Here is a 15,412-nt window from a genome sequence, read left to right on the forward strand (position 1 = left end):
TTATTGCATTTAGAGTCCATACATCCACTTACAAGGTCTCTGTCCTCAAATAGCTCTCTACTTTTATGGTTGCACAGCACACCCAATATGCTCAGAAGGGCAGAAACATGTTTATGGCTTCAAGCTACCATTTTACAGCAGTGGGTTATTATTTAATCCTAATTACATGACGTCACTGTTGTCACTGTTTTTTTTTAACAGACGCAACAGGTGTTTCTTTCATGAACGGCTCACTTTCATGATACTCCTTCTTTTATAGGCGTCCCTGCACAGCCATTAGATAAGAAGTCTTGTTTATTGTGTCTCCTCAACGTGCTTTTATGTTGACTTGTTGTTGTTCTGTTTGTGTTATTAGCAACATGAACCGTGAGGACCGGAATGTGCTCCGAATGAAAGAAAGAGAAAGGAGAAATCAAGAAATCCAGCAGGGAGGAGGAGAGGCCTTTCCAGCGAATTCCCCTCTCTTTCCTGAACCCTACAAAGTGGTAAATGTGTTTACCTCACATCCAGTTTTTGACATGTAATTCTTTAGTCAGCTTAGAGGAATTTGGAGACAGGAAGTGAGAACTACACATGCTACCTGGAGCTTTCATGTCAATACAGTTCAGTCATCACATATTTTTTTTGAAACATCACACGTATGCCTTTGCTTTTTTTTGCTGGCTTTGCTAAACTGCCAAGAGGAATATTTAGCTTCAGGCTTCTATGGCAAAGGTGGAAACACTTTCCTTTGGTTTCTCTCCACGTCCGTGTGTGCACACTTTATGTAATATTTGTTTGACTTCATTCCTGCATCGCCTCAGTCAGAAAAAACCTGTTTTATTAGTTTTTCCTAAGCGGTTGTCAAGGGAATCCTACAACCCTGATTTAAAAAATGACAGGACGCTGTCTAAAATGTAAATAACAACAGAATGCAATCATTTTCAAATTAACTGTTTTTACGTACAGCTGTTTTATAATGTTTTACAGAGTGTTCCTGAGCCTTTGCAGTAACATCCTTTATACAGTCATGTGTTCACAAAGTGGTGAACCTCGCTCCATCCTCGCTTGTGAACGACTGAGCCTTTCCAGGATGCCCCTTTCATACCCAATCATGATACACTCACCTGTTACCAATCAACCTGTTTACCTGTGGAATGTTCCAAATAGGTGTTTTTGGGGCGTTCCACATCTTTCACAGTCTTTTGTTGCTCCTGTCCCAACTTATTTGAAACATGTTGCTGGCATCGAATTCAGAATAAGCTAATATTTACAAAAATCAATGAAGCTGAAAAGGTAAAACATAAAACACATTGTCTTTGGACTGTTTTCAGTTGAGTATATTTCAGAAAGGTTTAGCAAGTTAGCACATTCTGGTTTTTTTTGTTTTACACAGCGTCCCAACTTTTTTGGAATCAGGGTTGTAGACTTGATTTCGGCATTTTGTTGCAGCCTTATTAATGAAAAAGAAGGAATTATGTGTTTTGTTTTTCCTTTTCCCAGCGACCTTCAGGATCCTGCAGTATTGGTTTTGTTTGCAGTTTGTGTGATGAATGCTTAACAGGGCAAACTCAAGATATGCTTTAATACCCAAGCAGGAGCTGTTTTATGTGACATGTCTGAACAAGCTCCAGTCCTTCTATGACCTCACACAAATTTCTAGATGTAATTGGCTGATCTGTGTGCAACACAGTATGTGGTTATGTTAATCATAGCTTTTAAAAACAAAATCAGATGCTCTTCCAAACGTTTATGATCTAAATGAAATAATGGTTACTTGTCAGATAGTCAGCGATTGGCTAATGCTGCACACAAAAGTCGGTTGAATTGACAACACCTGCCTCTGGTTAGCTGTTTTGTAGAGCAGCTGAAGAAGGTAAACACAAGAACACGCCAGCCTCCCCCCTTCCTTCCTTGTCTTCTGCTCGCAGACACACAGATGTAGGCCAGCCAGGTCCCGCCTAGTCAGTGTAATTGTAAAGAGGATTTGAGTTCTCCGTACTGGTCTAATCTTTGCCACTAACCAGATTCGAGCAGAGGTAAGTGGCTCCTCTGCTTAGCGAGAGCTAGCCGTCAAAGAGGCATCGAGGAATGTGTCCTGACAGGTTGAGAATAGAAAGGGTACCAGAGGTGAGCAGTGAGAGCAGGCCTGTGTGTTTTGGACCACAACAAAGTGAAAGCTGATTTTGAAGAAGGAAACGTCCTTGACCTTTGCACAGGAAAAGCAGGCATTTGCAGCAAATAATGTTATCGTGCGCATTTGTTCCTCTTTCTGGGTGGCATGCTGTGCTATAGTACAACAAATGTGGGAAAAGCCAACTGTTTTAAGTCACTGGTTTTCCTGCACTTTGTATCTCTTGCTTGTCTGAGTCTTATGTAAGCTTCAGTTTGACTCTCTCTCCCCTCCCCGTCATGCTCCAGTAAGTGGAGGTTTACTATGTTCTGCATTAAAGGCCATGTGTGCATGCGGCTGCAGCTGTGGCCTCCCAGATGTAGACCAGCAAAGCAGTAACATTTTTATGGTGCAGAGTTCACGCACTTGTAACTCATCTGCACAGAATGAAGAGCACAAGATTATCTGTTGAAAATTGGAGCTCCATAATATCGTGTGTTTGTTGTTTTTTTTAGGGTCATAAACTCTCTATAAATGCATGTTTCTAATCAAGGATCCACTGAACGTGTAAGCTAGTAAGCAGGCCTTTTTAATCAAATTGTGCCAAGATCTAACTAGCCCCGAAACTAAGCAACGGACATAACTCAGGAAATCAAAGATCCATTAAGTATATTCCTGTTGGCATTTTAACTGCATTTTGAGAAGCACAGGGATTAGGTGAATTAGAAAGGTGTGAAATAAAAGACTGACGGCTTAGTTTGTCATTTTTACATGTGAAAAGATGTTAAAGGAAATTTGGAAAAGTCAGTATTTTGGTCTTTGTAATTTACTGTTGTGGAAAGTGTGTTTGAAGTGGTGTTGGAAAGGATAGTTCCTGGATAGAAGGAAAGTCCTGCTCAGGATTGGGGGCTTTTTCTGGGGCAGAAACCAACGTTTTCTGTGGAAAAAGATATAATCTATTTTTTACAGATGTGCAGTACAATGTGTACAACACAATAAGAATGTATTATGTTCCTATCATACAGTATTTACTGTAGAGTGCAACTTTTTCTGCCAACACAGTGCAGAGTGTTGCAATCAATGTCTCTGTAAACAATGAGTCTGTTGAACAAACTCTGTAATGATTCAGCTGTTTCTAATTTACCTCAAGCACTTTCTTTTATTCCTCATTGTTTTTTGCATCATCAGCCAGCGTGTGTGCCTGAATCAGTATGTGTGATAAGCCATAATATCAGCCTTTTGAAACACTTGTATCAAGTACTTGTATTTAAAAGAAAAGTGGAGGGTATTTCTGTTCCACTCGAGATCTGATGCAGTCATAATGAAACACATCATTTATGCTTGTGCCAGAAAATTACGCCAACCTCACATAAGAAAAATAGGTGATGCTACATCTCTCCAGCTCAACACGTGTGAGCTTGGCCTTGCTAGCACGAGGTAGTGGAGTGCATGTTATGACCAAGCCAGTTACGTTTCCTGCTCCAGACAACGGCTTGTGTTTCCTCACCTGCTGTGTGAGTCTGTCAAACAAAGTAGAGGTCTGAGGCTGCGTGTGAAACTAGATATTCTGTACAGGCTTCTGTCACGGGCTGATTGCAAGCAGGTCTGCTGGAGTCCATGGCCTCAAAGTGATTGATTAACCTCTGTGTTGTAACTATGGGTAGACTCTTATCTGTGTTCACAGACGGGCGTGGGCTGATCTGGGCCCTCAGTTTGAACAATGCAACAGAGTGATTGGCTGATCAGGCCTCTCTCTACGTTCAATCGATTATTTTCTCAATGTTCAGTCAATTATTTTAAATGTAAAACTGGTGACACAGGGGATTAGAATATCATTTATTTCTGTTGTGAGATGAAAATCTGCATTTTAATGACGCTCATTTTGCACATTTTAGTGATTTTAAGTTTTTCTTTGTGGGAGTGACACATTTTGTCTCCATTTGCATTGTTTTTGATGGAAAGCAATTAACCCAAGTGTTGAACTTCTGCCCATAATGACTGTTTTCTCTGCCTCCTCCTCTCTCCTCTGTGCTTTCCCTCCGTTCATTTCTCTCATTTATTTTCTTCTCTGTCTCCTCTTTCTGTATCGCTCTCTTTTTGATTTTTTTTTTCCTTCACCATCACCCTGTCCTCTTCCCCACCTCCTCCTCCTCCATTCTCTCATTCTCTCTTCAGTCCAGCAAGGAAGATAAACTGTCCAGCCGTATTCAGAGCATGCTGGGCAATTACGACGAGATGAAAGAGCCGATCAGTGACACACTTCCAAAGCTCGGCGGTAAACCTTCTAACAGCTCGTCTTCCTCTGAGGAGAAATCCGTCCCACCTTTGTTTGGCGGGGACCAGCGTGGCGTCGGTAGTGGTGGCAGCAGCCAGAGCAGTAAGTGGACTCCTGTCGGCCCCGCAGCAGGTGGATCTTCATCCCAGTCCCAGAAACGCTCAGGACTCGGCAGCCAGAGGAGCACCGGAGGCAGTAGCGGCAGCAGCAGCAGTAGCCAAAGACACGGAGGGGAGGTGCGGGAAAAGAAGTCAAGTAAACACAGTGGAGGATCAGAGCACTCAAAGTCACACACGTCGAGTCCGGCCAAGGGCTCCCTGAGTTCCTCCAGCAGCAACAGCCACTTGCGGAGCTCCTTGTCTGCCGAGCAGCATCACAGCAAGGAGCGCTACCGCTCCAAGTCCCCAAGAGACAGAGAGGCCAATTGGGACTCGCCCTCGCGGGTTCACACCTCCTTCCCCAGCGGACAGCACTCGAGTCAGGCCTTTCCCCTGTCTCTCATGTCCAAACCCGGCTCCATGCTGCAGAAGCCCACAGCGTATGTGCGGCCTATGGACGGCCAGGAAACGGCAGAACCCAAGAGCTCACAAGCAGAAAGCTACAGTGGACAGTCACACAGCAGCACCATGGGAGAGATGAAGTCCAACACCAAGGCCTCACTTTCCAAACTCAAGATCCCCTCACAGCCTGTAGAGGTAAGGCCTGTCAACAGGCTTTTTTAAAAATTTATTCTGACACATGCTGCTTATGTACACTTCTCACATAAAGGGCTCACTGTGTATTGATATAAATCAATAGTAGTGGATGTTGCATGCAGCATATATAGACTTAGAATTGCAGAGCAGTGTTTATGTTTGGAACATATGTTCATAATGATGGAATAACTGGAATGAATTACCTCACAGCAGGTTACACTTGGTCCGACTGAACTCAAAGGTCTCATAAAATGCCTTTAGAATGACTCACGCTGCTGAAAATGGCCGCTGACCTGCCGCATCATGTTGTTTATGAACATGTGCTGAACTCGATGTTTCTGTCTTTAGGGATCCGGTGACGCCAACTGTGTCGATGAGATTCTGAAGGTATGTACGTCATTGTGTTTTGCTTAAAACTCCCTCTCCGATGCCACAGTTCATCCTGAGTATTCAGAGAAAAACCTACTGCCTCTTGTGAATGAAAGAGGAGCATTTTGCATTGCTCACACCTTACAACTAATTTGTACATTCCTTCCCTCTGTGTGTGTGTGTGTGTGTGTGTGTGTGTGTGTGTGTGTGTGTGTGTGTTTTATTTCTTTCTTTCAGGAAATGACTCAGTCGTGGCCCCCTCCACTGACAGCCATCCACACCCCCTGCAAAACTGAGCCCTCCAAGTTTCCATTCCCCACCAAGGTCAGCATTGCACCAGTCTCTGCGTGTACTGTTCAAATGATTATGTGTCATAATGAATTAATATGGCTTAAGTATTTGTTCATTACTTTTGTATGGTGCAGACCTCACATAGCACACGAAACCAATCGAGAGAAACCTTGTTTGGTGAATGTCTAAGAGGAACTATAAAGTGATGGGACTTACTATTGATGAATATTTAATTTGATAGAAGAAGTACTTTTCAGTCAGTTTGGGTGTTTATATAATGATAGCATGTAAATATAACTCGAAGATGAGAAATCCTTTCTAATTGATCTATTCGCTTATTCATTGATTTGTCATCAGATATGACAAACACGTTTTCTGATAAATAATGAAAAGACGAATTAGTTCATGAAAATAATGCAGAATGTGTCCTTTTTTTATCGTCAGGACTCTCACCCTTTTCCAAGTGGACACAGTGAGTATCACATGCATTTCAAACTGAACACACGCTAAAAGAATTATGTATGCACATATTTCCGATGTGCATGTTAAACTGTATGTGCTTCATGCTCATCAGTCTTGTTTGTGTGTTAAAGAGCGAGGCAGTTCTTCCAAGAGCTCCAGCAGCCACCAGCCCAAAGCTTGCGATGACCAGCCAACGTAAGTGCTTTATCCTCTCCTCTCTACATCCTCTCTCATCTTGAGCCCATGTTTGTAGTTTTCCCAGTGTTGATTCAGACAACAGAGAACGGGAAACTAAAACACATGTTTACATTGAATTAAGAAATGTTAAAAAAGGCAGACATGCATAGATGGCCTCAGTTATGCAGAGTCAGCAATCCCAAACTGCAGCAATTGCACCGCTGTGATCAAACACAAAGATTTCATTTAGTTTCATTCCTGTATCTCAGTATGCTGGAAGATGACCTGAAGCTGAGCAGCAGTGAGGATAGTGATGGAGAACAGGACTCAGCTAAGAATGCCTCAAGGAACACATCAGCAAGGTAAAGCACGAAGCACAGTGAATTTACTTTTGTGATATTTGAACACAGTTGCGACTGTGTCAGTCAGGGCACAGAGGGGGTTGTATTGGCTTGCATTGTATTCAGAGGCCCTTGTTATATTATGTTCTTTATCTTGAAAGAGATGTTGCACAAGTTAGGTCATTTTGAATCTTATGTTTATGTATGGGTGCAAACAGCACCAGACATGACAACCCCAGAAATTAATACCTGTGGTACAGTCTGAAGTGAGACTTAAAATTATTATTTATTTATTTTTTGCAGGACTGCTGCATTGCATTGTATTGACAGATTACTTTTTTGGTCATTGATTGTATATCAAGAAATCAGTTGATCTAAAAAGTGAGTATGTGTAGACTAGTGTCTACACACTTACATTACAGGGATTCTTCATAGGTGCGGAAAGTCCTGAAGCGGCCACTGTATTAGCAATTTGCATATGTTGGCAACTTTAATAATCGCCCTGGGTTCAGCTCCTGGCAACGTAGCTCATTCTGGTCCTCGTCGCTGCAGTAACTGGTTGGTCAGACTGTCAGGAGCATCAACCTTTGCACACATATTACATCCATGTCTTTCCCAAGGCCAACAGCGGGAGTTATCAGTGACAAGGACTTTAGTGTGAGGCAAATTCCCAGTTCTGGGGGAAAAAACTGCTGAAAAATTGGCAAATGATAAATCAACTATGGAACCACTAGCTTTATGTAGTGGTTAAGAATAATTGTCAGCTGTTAAATTGTCGCTGTCCATTGTCTAGAGATAATCACTGTCTTGTGTACTTCAAATCTTCACATGGTGCAACGAGATTTCTTTCGAACTTTGGAACTGAATATATTTTAAACAGAGTGACATTATGTAATTGTTCGTTTGCATGCTACAATATGTAAAACGTGACTGAAAATGTAGTTTTTGCACACGATATAATGCTGTTTGTCTCTCTTCTGTAACAACAGCAATAACAGCGAAGGAGCAGAGCAGTCGAGGGATGACTCAAGCAGCCACAGCGGCTCAGAGAGCAGCTCGGGCTCGGACAGCGAGAGCGAAAGCAGCACGACAGACAGCGAAGCCAATGAGCACCCACGGCCCGCCTCTCCTGAAGTAATGACTAATCAGTGACTTGTACAAAGCTGTAGTGCAACTTAGTGATAATTTGCTACATTATTGATCACCCTGTCATCCCTCATTTTGGGTCGGGATTGTTTTAAGACATTGCTTTTTTTTCTTTGGGACAAAATAGTGGTAATTAGATGTTAATCAATAATAATTTTTGCTTGCTATGATAATTTCTTACATCTGTGTGTTCTCCTGCTCCCCTTCAGCCTGAACAACCCATGGCCAACAAGTGGCAGCTGGACAACTGGTTCAAGAAGGCCAAGCAGTTCTCACCAGCCTCACCAGTGGACAATAATGTTCCAACGAAGTGTAAGAAAGAGGGCAGAGACAACAGCTCAGGACGCGGCTATGGTAGCCAGGGAGGGGGGTCAAAAGACTCAACGGCACCCACCCCAAGCAGGGACTTACGGGCGGCGCAAAAAGGCGCAGAGGGTGGCCGTGGTCGGCAAAAATCCCCTGCCCAAAGTGAGGGGGGCACAAACCCGCGAAGGAGTGTGGGTAAAAAACAGCCTAAAAAGTCTGAGAAGCCCCCAGTGGTGGAGGAACCAAAGGGAGGTCTGAGAGTGGAGAGTGAGCCGGCTCCGGAGATCCCTCCTCATCGGCCCAAAGCGGCGACTAAGGGTTCCCGCAAACCAAACATCAAAAAAGAGCCTAAATCCTCCCCGAGGCCCACTGCAGCTGCTGTCACCACTGCAGATAAACGCAAGGCCAAGGCGGCCACCAAGACTTCCCAGAAGTCCCGTGAGTTTGTTGATACGGACTCTTCGTCCTCAGACTCTGAGGGAAATGACAGCATCCCGTCTTCGTCGCAGACACCCAAGTACCCAGAGAGTATCAGGACCCCCGTGTGTGTGTTTTCTCCCATGGAAGAGAAGGAGCTGCTGTCTCCACTGAGTGACCCAGAGGAGCGTTACACTGCGAGGCAGCCTCAGCAGCAGGTTCTACTAGTGAAGATAGGTTAGTTGAAACTGCTCAAAGGCAAAGAAGTGTTCTACAAATCCTTACTATAATCCATGCACTTGTTTTACACTTGTCTGGCTGGAGTGCACACTCCTGAAGCTTTACTTTGGACCGAATTAAACCGTACCCTACCCTTCCCTTTCCTTCCCATTTCCTATAGATCTCAGCTTGCTGTCTAGGATCCCAGGGCGGCCCTACAAGGAGACTGCAGAGATAAAAGTGGAGAGGGATGACTCTCTTGACAGGGACAGCAAAGACTTCAGCAAGCAGAGCTCTGAGAAGAGTTCTAGCAAGGCCAAGAGAAAACACAAGGTACGGGTTCTCTGCTGTTTTGATTCCAGCCCTGTCAAATACATTTTCTTTAAATGTATGTCTCACTTTTAGAAGGATACAAGGAGAGTGAAGTGCTAGATTTTCTCATTGAGTGTTCCTTTCATTTAAACGTTATGTAGATATTTAAGTAGATATCTCTACACACACCCCCAAAAAGAGAGCTTTCTCTTGCACACTGAATGACAATTTATTTTGAGCTTTATTTGTTATTACTGTCATCAGGGAAGTTGTGATCTTTCCATTTTAGTTAGTCTTCCAACAGGATACCGTATCTCTTAAAATAACTTCCAGACAGATTTCCATTAAAATGAGAAAATGCCTCTGAGCCAAAGAACAATTGATTCAGTTTTGGTGGAGATCCAGATCTAGAGTTTCTCTGCCATTAGGTGATTATGCTTTTTTTTTTTTTTAAATCAAGCCTCTGACTACAGTGAAAACAGAGACTCACAATCTGAAGTGATATCTTGGGGTGTAACAGCAAGTTGGAACACGATTAAGCATTGGCAAAAGGTTTCACTGTAACTTGTGGAAATGCTTGGATGCAAATTTCTTTGTCTTCAGATCACTTCCCACCTAGGTGTGTACACACACACTATTAATCCTTCAGTGTGTCTTTGCTTTTAATTTTCTGTCATCTTTTTATCTTTAGAACGACGAAGAGGGCGCCAAGCCAGAGAGCAAGCGGTGCAAGCTGGAGGAGAAGTCCCTCTCTCATCACAAAAGCAGCAGTAAAGAGTGAGTATTCTACCTTTTCCTCCTGATTATTATTCACACTGGGATCACGTGGTGTGACAGCAGTGCTGTAGAAGCTTGTCAGATGTCTTTTTCTCTCTCCTTACAATTCACAAAATAAACCCTTTGAACTCTAATGAGCATCATTACATTAAAGTGTAAAAGTTGCAAATTCCATTGCAGCCTCCTCGAGCTGCACCCGTTAACCTTTATTCTAATGGCATCTCTGCTGTGTCCTCAGTGTTAAACTACCTGGAATGTTAATATTTAATCTTTGAGTGTTCATGTTTTGTGATGTGGAGAAACGTATGCATTGCAATGATGATTCATATCCCATCAGGTCTAAGAGGTCTTTGGAGAAGAAAGAGGAGCCAGTGCCCTCTCCCTCTATGTCAGGTCTTCAGCGGACGCCCAAGGCAGAGCATCCGAGTCGAAAGAGGACAGTCAGCCAGTCCTCCACCTCTTTGTCCAGCGGGACAGGGAGCGGGAAGGAGGGAAGCCACAGCACCAAGGGCAACTCCACCTCCAAACACAGAAAAGGAGAGGACAAGGGGCGCAGCACACGCGATGGCAAGGTGGGTGCGAGTAACCTTATCTCCGGGCATTTGCTACCCGTGTGAGTCCCTGGCAGGCAGTGCAGATGCTGGGAAGTGTGAGGGCAATCTTTCATCATGTTTGCCAACTGTGTACTGTTTCCTCCAGGGAATTTAAATGACAAAACAAGCATGGAACAAAAAAAAGTTGTTGCTGTGGCAGAAAGGGGAGTGTTCCTGATGGGTTTTGATATCCATGTGCACTTCATGTAGGGTGTGCATAATTTTAAATGTGATTCAAGTACGTATTTGGGTCTGTATATTGTATATGCTCAGTATCTATACTGTGCAAAACATTTCTACCTCCAGACTCCCTCAGTATCACCTTTTCATCCATTTTATCCTCCACTTCAAACACCAGGCCCCTTTTTTCCCTGAAACTTTATTCCCTCTCGTTTGCTGTCTCTGCAGGAGAAATCCTCAAAGGGCTGTGATAACCAGCTGGCTGTTCCTCCGCTCTCCACGGACGGCTCCAAGTCTCAGAGATCCAAGCTGGTGTTTGAGGACAGGTAAGAGGAGCTCTTTCCACTGTGGATAACCCCTCAGCAGGATATGCCGAAAGAACTGCTGTGGGGATCTAGGGTTGCCTTTGATGCATAAAGCTGTAGGAGGTCGGGGAGGTCATGAATAGATGTGGCTGCATGCAGGAGAGATGGACGTAAATTTCCATTTTAAACGGCTCTCCGTTGGGAGTCTCTGTCCTTTTTAATGCACAGGTAAAGGAACAACATAGTCTTGCTTCTTATTTTTGTGTCTTTTGTTTCAGGTTTTGATTAAATGGAAGGATGTTAGAGGATGTCTTTATTTTTACTTTCCAGATTCTGTGCTTAAAGGAAATGCATGTTGAAACTGAGCCGTGACACAATGTTGTAAAAATGTTTCTGTTAAACGATGGGTCTTTTAATAATGGTTCGGAGATGTAATCAGATTTGTCTGACCTGTTGATAATTTTTGTTTCAGGGTCCATTCAGCAGATCACTACTTACAGGAGGCCAAGAAACTTAAACACAATGCAGATGCACTGGTAAGAGCGAGCGCCTAATGACTATTTACATATGAAATTGAGACGTTGTGTCGGTTGCTGTATGCAAAGAAGTGAGAGAGTAAAACTACATCCTGGTTGGATTTTGCATGAGGCTTAATGCTAGCTTATGGAACACAGTTTATGTTAAGTATTTGTGGTACTCACTGGGAAATATTCCTTAAAGATTCCAAAGCCTCTCTCATTTTGTAGCATCTAAAAAAAAACTAAATGCTTTTGTTACTGGATCGCTGAAAGATGAACATATTTGCCTGCAGGTCTTGTATCAGCTTCTTTCATTGGACTTATGGGACATCTGACTCTGCTGCATGTCAAAATGCTTTAAAAACTTTTTTTTTGCAGCAAAAGAACAACAAAGCAGAAAATTATTTCTACAACTGTGATTCCAAAGAAGTATGGATGCTGAATGCAATCAATTGCAAACAAATTATGTTGACGGATAATTGTATTGTGTTGTTGGTATATATTGGTTTTGTTTTTGTACTGTCAAAAAGGGTCAGTAATCGCATTCCGTTTTAGTTTTATGCAGCGTCCCAACATTTTGTAAATCATTGTTGTTCATAAAGTTTTACAACCAAACCAATAATACAATACAACAGTAAGAGAAACAAATAGAAAGTGAGACTGACATGCTAACTAACCCAGGATGCACGGCACACAGTGATTTTATTCTTTTGCTTTGTTCCTGTTCCCTCTTTTACAGCTGGACCGGTTTGAGAAGGCAGTTTACTACCTGGACGCTGTGGTGTCTTTCATTGAATGTGGTAATGCCCTGGAGAAGAGCGCCCAAGAGGCCAAGTCTCCCTTCCCCATGTATGCTGAAACAGTGGAGCTTATCAAGTAAGGACAAACATACAGTAAATACCATCATCACTTTCACGGAATCGCAATTTAAAGGGGAACTCCACTGATTGTACGCATCAAAGTCTGTTGTTGTTGCTGTATGTTGCTTGAGATTACAAGTATGAAAATGAAAAATGGATTTAGAAAGAAGTGAACGTACCAGACTTCTCTCTGCCTCTGCTGTAGGCTAGCTGCTCGTACAGCATGCATTAGCTAGCATGCTAATGCCGGGTACATTACCCAGCATTAGCATAACACACCCAAAATTTTGAATGAACTCCATAATGACTTTAACACTTGGTTCTCCGAGAAACTAAACGTCTGTGTTCTGTCTGTATGTTCAGATACACTATGAAGTTAAAAAGCTACATGGCCCCAGACGCTACTTCAGCAGACAAGAGGCTAGCTGTGCTTTGGTAAGTCATCTGGTGGTGGATTTCAGCTTCACGCTCAAGAGATGTCATCCTGTTCTTAGCCAGGAATTTGAGTACTTGAGGTGAAGGCTGTTTGATTAAGGAGAGTTGTGTGTTTGCCCATGTCTCTGGTTTTAAATCAATATTAACCTACTTCTCTTTCCAGCCTACGATGCCAGTCTCTCCTCTACCTGCGGTTATTCAAGCTGAGGAAGGACAGTGCACTAAAATACTCCAAAACACTCACCGAACACTTAAAGGTACTTTCTGTTTCCTCGAAGCTGTAATCAAGTTTTGCTTGGCATACCTTCAAAAACAAAGAAGCACAATATATATTCCATGTTTGTAGTTTTTAGTTCCAGTCTGTGTACATAATGTCCTCCTCTCATTTTGTTTGACAGAATTCTCTCAGTAACACCCAGGCTCCCTCTCCTGGAATGGGAAAGTAAGTCATGTCCTCCTTTGCTGTTGGGAGATTAAAAGTGATTGTAAAGGTGATATGGTGTCACTGTCGGGCGGAAACCTTGTATGTCTAAAACAGGAAAAACAACAACAACTGCGTTTCTAAAATAATTGAACTCAAATAATCAAAGTTGGTGTTGTGTATTTATACATGGTCACATACTTGCACGTGTCCTTCTATTGTATTTGACCAAAATCAAACTCAAAAGTGTTTCGCCAATGAATGTTAAGATATGTGTTTTGTACATCATTGATGAGAATGTCCACATCTGAGGCAGGAAGTGCATCACATCACTTTATTATCAACTCTCAGGTTGCAAAAGTTATTATAGTTACTTGTGTGCTCAGTTTTTACTGTTGTTGGACTGCATTTAGCCAGACTCTCTTGTTATAAAAGAGTAAGTGCTATGAACAGGCTATTGAAAACAGTCTTGGTTATGACTAGACGGCAAATGCTAGACTAAACTGCACTCAAGCCCGCCGTCGTCTCCAAACAACTGCCGACTCCTGCTGTGTATTCCTGTACAGTGAAGTGAGGCAACTACCAATAATTCTGGCTCAATACTGCTGCCTACTGGAGGGTGTACTGACGCCTTGTCACTGTTGACCTTCAGCTCTCACTTCATTCAAGAGATGGAGGCGGGGTGGAGCTCTGAGGTTTTGCAGACAGTTGGAGGATCCAGTGGAGTTTAGAGATGTAGTCACAAGCTGTTTTTGATGCTTTCCATTGGTTAAATTCCGAAATGTGGAGGTACAAGGTTTCTGCCGATGTGTGTCCCACTCAGGAATGTTGAGAAAAAGTTTTGCAAAGTACTTGTAGTAGATTTTTCTAAGAAAAATAAGCAAACCCATTAGACATAATGTCTTTTCTTTTGAATATCAGCCTCCATGCAGATGCCGTAGTTTCACCTGTTTTTACATCTTGTTGTGAAGAACAGTGTGAAGCTGCTGACTCACACTGGGCAGCAGTTACATTACATAATGCTCCCATCAGTGATGATTTTCAGTTAAGGCTCAGTGTATCTAACTGTCATGTGGTCTCAGGTGTTTGTTTTGACTTCTAAAAATAAGCTAACCATTTGCTGTAGTGTTTCTAAAGCAGTTAGCGGCACTCTAATTATCACGTCTGCTTGTTTGTGTTTCCTAACGCAGCAAGGCAGCAGGTATGCCCTCCCCAGTGTCTCCCAAACTGTCACCAGGCACGGCCGTTGGCTACTCGTCAGTCAGCAGCAGCAGCAGCGCCAGCTCGTCCGTGACCATCCCTCAGCGTATCCACCAGATGGCCGCCAGCTACGTCCAGGTCACCTCCAACTTCCTGTACGCCACCGAGGTCTGGGACCAGGCTGAGCAACTATCCAAGGAGCAGAAGGGTAAACTACATCAAAAACTTGGTACTGCTTTATGTGTTATTATCTTATTTTTAAGACATAGCCGAAGCAAGGTATTACACTTACATTTTTCAACCTGGACCCTAGTTCCCAATATTTTTGTGTCCAAGTGACGGATGGGGACAACAGCTTTTAAAAGTTGGTCCTGTATTGAGTGCAAGCGCTGCAGCTGTGAATGGGACTGCAGCGTAATCCCTCCAGGCAATTGCGCACCATCAATATACATCTAGAAAAGTGTTTGTTTTTGCTACTGACACGCTCAGATTGCTATTCTAAGTGTCTGACAACATAATGAAAATGATACTACAGAAAAATAAAATGCTATTCCTTACCTTATCTACGCTTGTCTGGTCAGTTGTCGAACCAAGTCTCGCTCAAGGAAAAGTCCCGTTCTTAAATCTCGAGAGAGATGGCTTGTTGCTTACTTGTTTGTCGAAATCGGCTAAATATTCAGCCATGACATTGAAAATCTTTTAGAAAACACTACACTTTCTCACCTCCAACACCACAAACTTGTTATGGAACTCCCCTCTCCAACTATCACTCATGTTTCCGACGATGTCTTCCTGCAACAACCAAACTCTCACAAAACTTCTCCTTGAGCGAAACTTGGTTAGACACAATGACAAACAAGCCGGATCAAGCGAAAGGTAAAGAAAAACATTTTGTTTCTCTGTAGGGTCCTTTCCATAATGTTATCACCCTGAATATTGACTTAAGTATGAGATTATTTAGCCTTTGTTGCTCAATTGTTCTACCATTGCTAACAGCCTGTACTGCAAATTCCAGCACTTT

General features: G+C 42.9%; 1 protein-coding gene across 3 annotated transcripts in view; it reads left to right on the top strand.

The window, feature by feature from the left end:
• The window catches only part of aff4 (AF4/FMR2 family, member 4), a 33,583-nt gene that overhangs the window by 13,803 nt on the left and 4,368 nt on the right, over positions 1-15,412 (top strand). For 2 of the 3 annotated variants that reach the window (XM_041952033.1, XM_041952031.1), the window contains exons 2-20: positions 356-485; positions 4,268-5,062; positions 5,411-5,449; positions 5,669-5,755; positions 6,167-6,194; positions 6,316-6,379; positions 6,631-6,723; positions 7,692-7,836; positions 8,058-8,808; positions 8,972-9,123; positions 9,794-9,879; positions 10,217-10,451; positions 10,881-10,978; positions 11,430-11,493; positions 12,215-12,351; positions 12,699-12,770; positions 12,934-13,027; positions 13,169-13,212; positions 14,382-14,620. In XM_041952033.1, coding sequence (XP_041807967.1) covers positions 360-485; positions 4,268-5,062; positions 5,411-5,449; positions 5,669-5,755; positions 6,167-6,194; positions 6,316-6,379; positions 6,631-6,723; positions 7,692-7,836; positions 8,058-8,808; positions 8,972-9,123; positions 9,794-9,879; positions 10,217-10,451; positions 10,881-10,978; positions 11,430-11,493; positions 12,215-12,351; positions 12,699-12,770; positions 12,934-13,027; positions 13,169-13,212; positions 14,382-14,620 — 3,349 coding nt within the window. In that variant the 5' untranslated portion in view covers positions 356-359. The remainder of the gene's footprint in view (positions 1-355; positions 486-4,267; positions 5,063-5,410; positions 5,450-5,668; positions 5,756-6,166; positions 6,195-6,315; positions 6,380-6,630; positions 6,724-7,691; positions 7,837-8,057; positions 8,809-8,971; positions 9,124-9,793; positions 9,880-10,216; positions 10,452-10,880; positions 10,979-11,429; positions 11,494-12,214; positions 12,352-12,698; positions 12,771-12,933; positions 13,028-13,168; positions 13,213-14,381; positions 14,621-15,412) is intronic. The other variant, XM_041952032.1, reaches the window with a different exon arrangement.

Source organism: Chelmon rostratus, chromosome 14, assembly GCF_017976325.1.
Source record: "Chelmon rostratus isolate fCheRos1 chromosome 14, fCheRos1.pri, whole genome shotgun sequence".
Taxonomy (NCBI): Eukaryota; Metazoa; Chordata; class Actinopteri; order Chaetodontiformes; family Chaetodontidae; genus Chelmon; species Chelmon rostratus.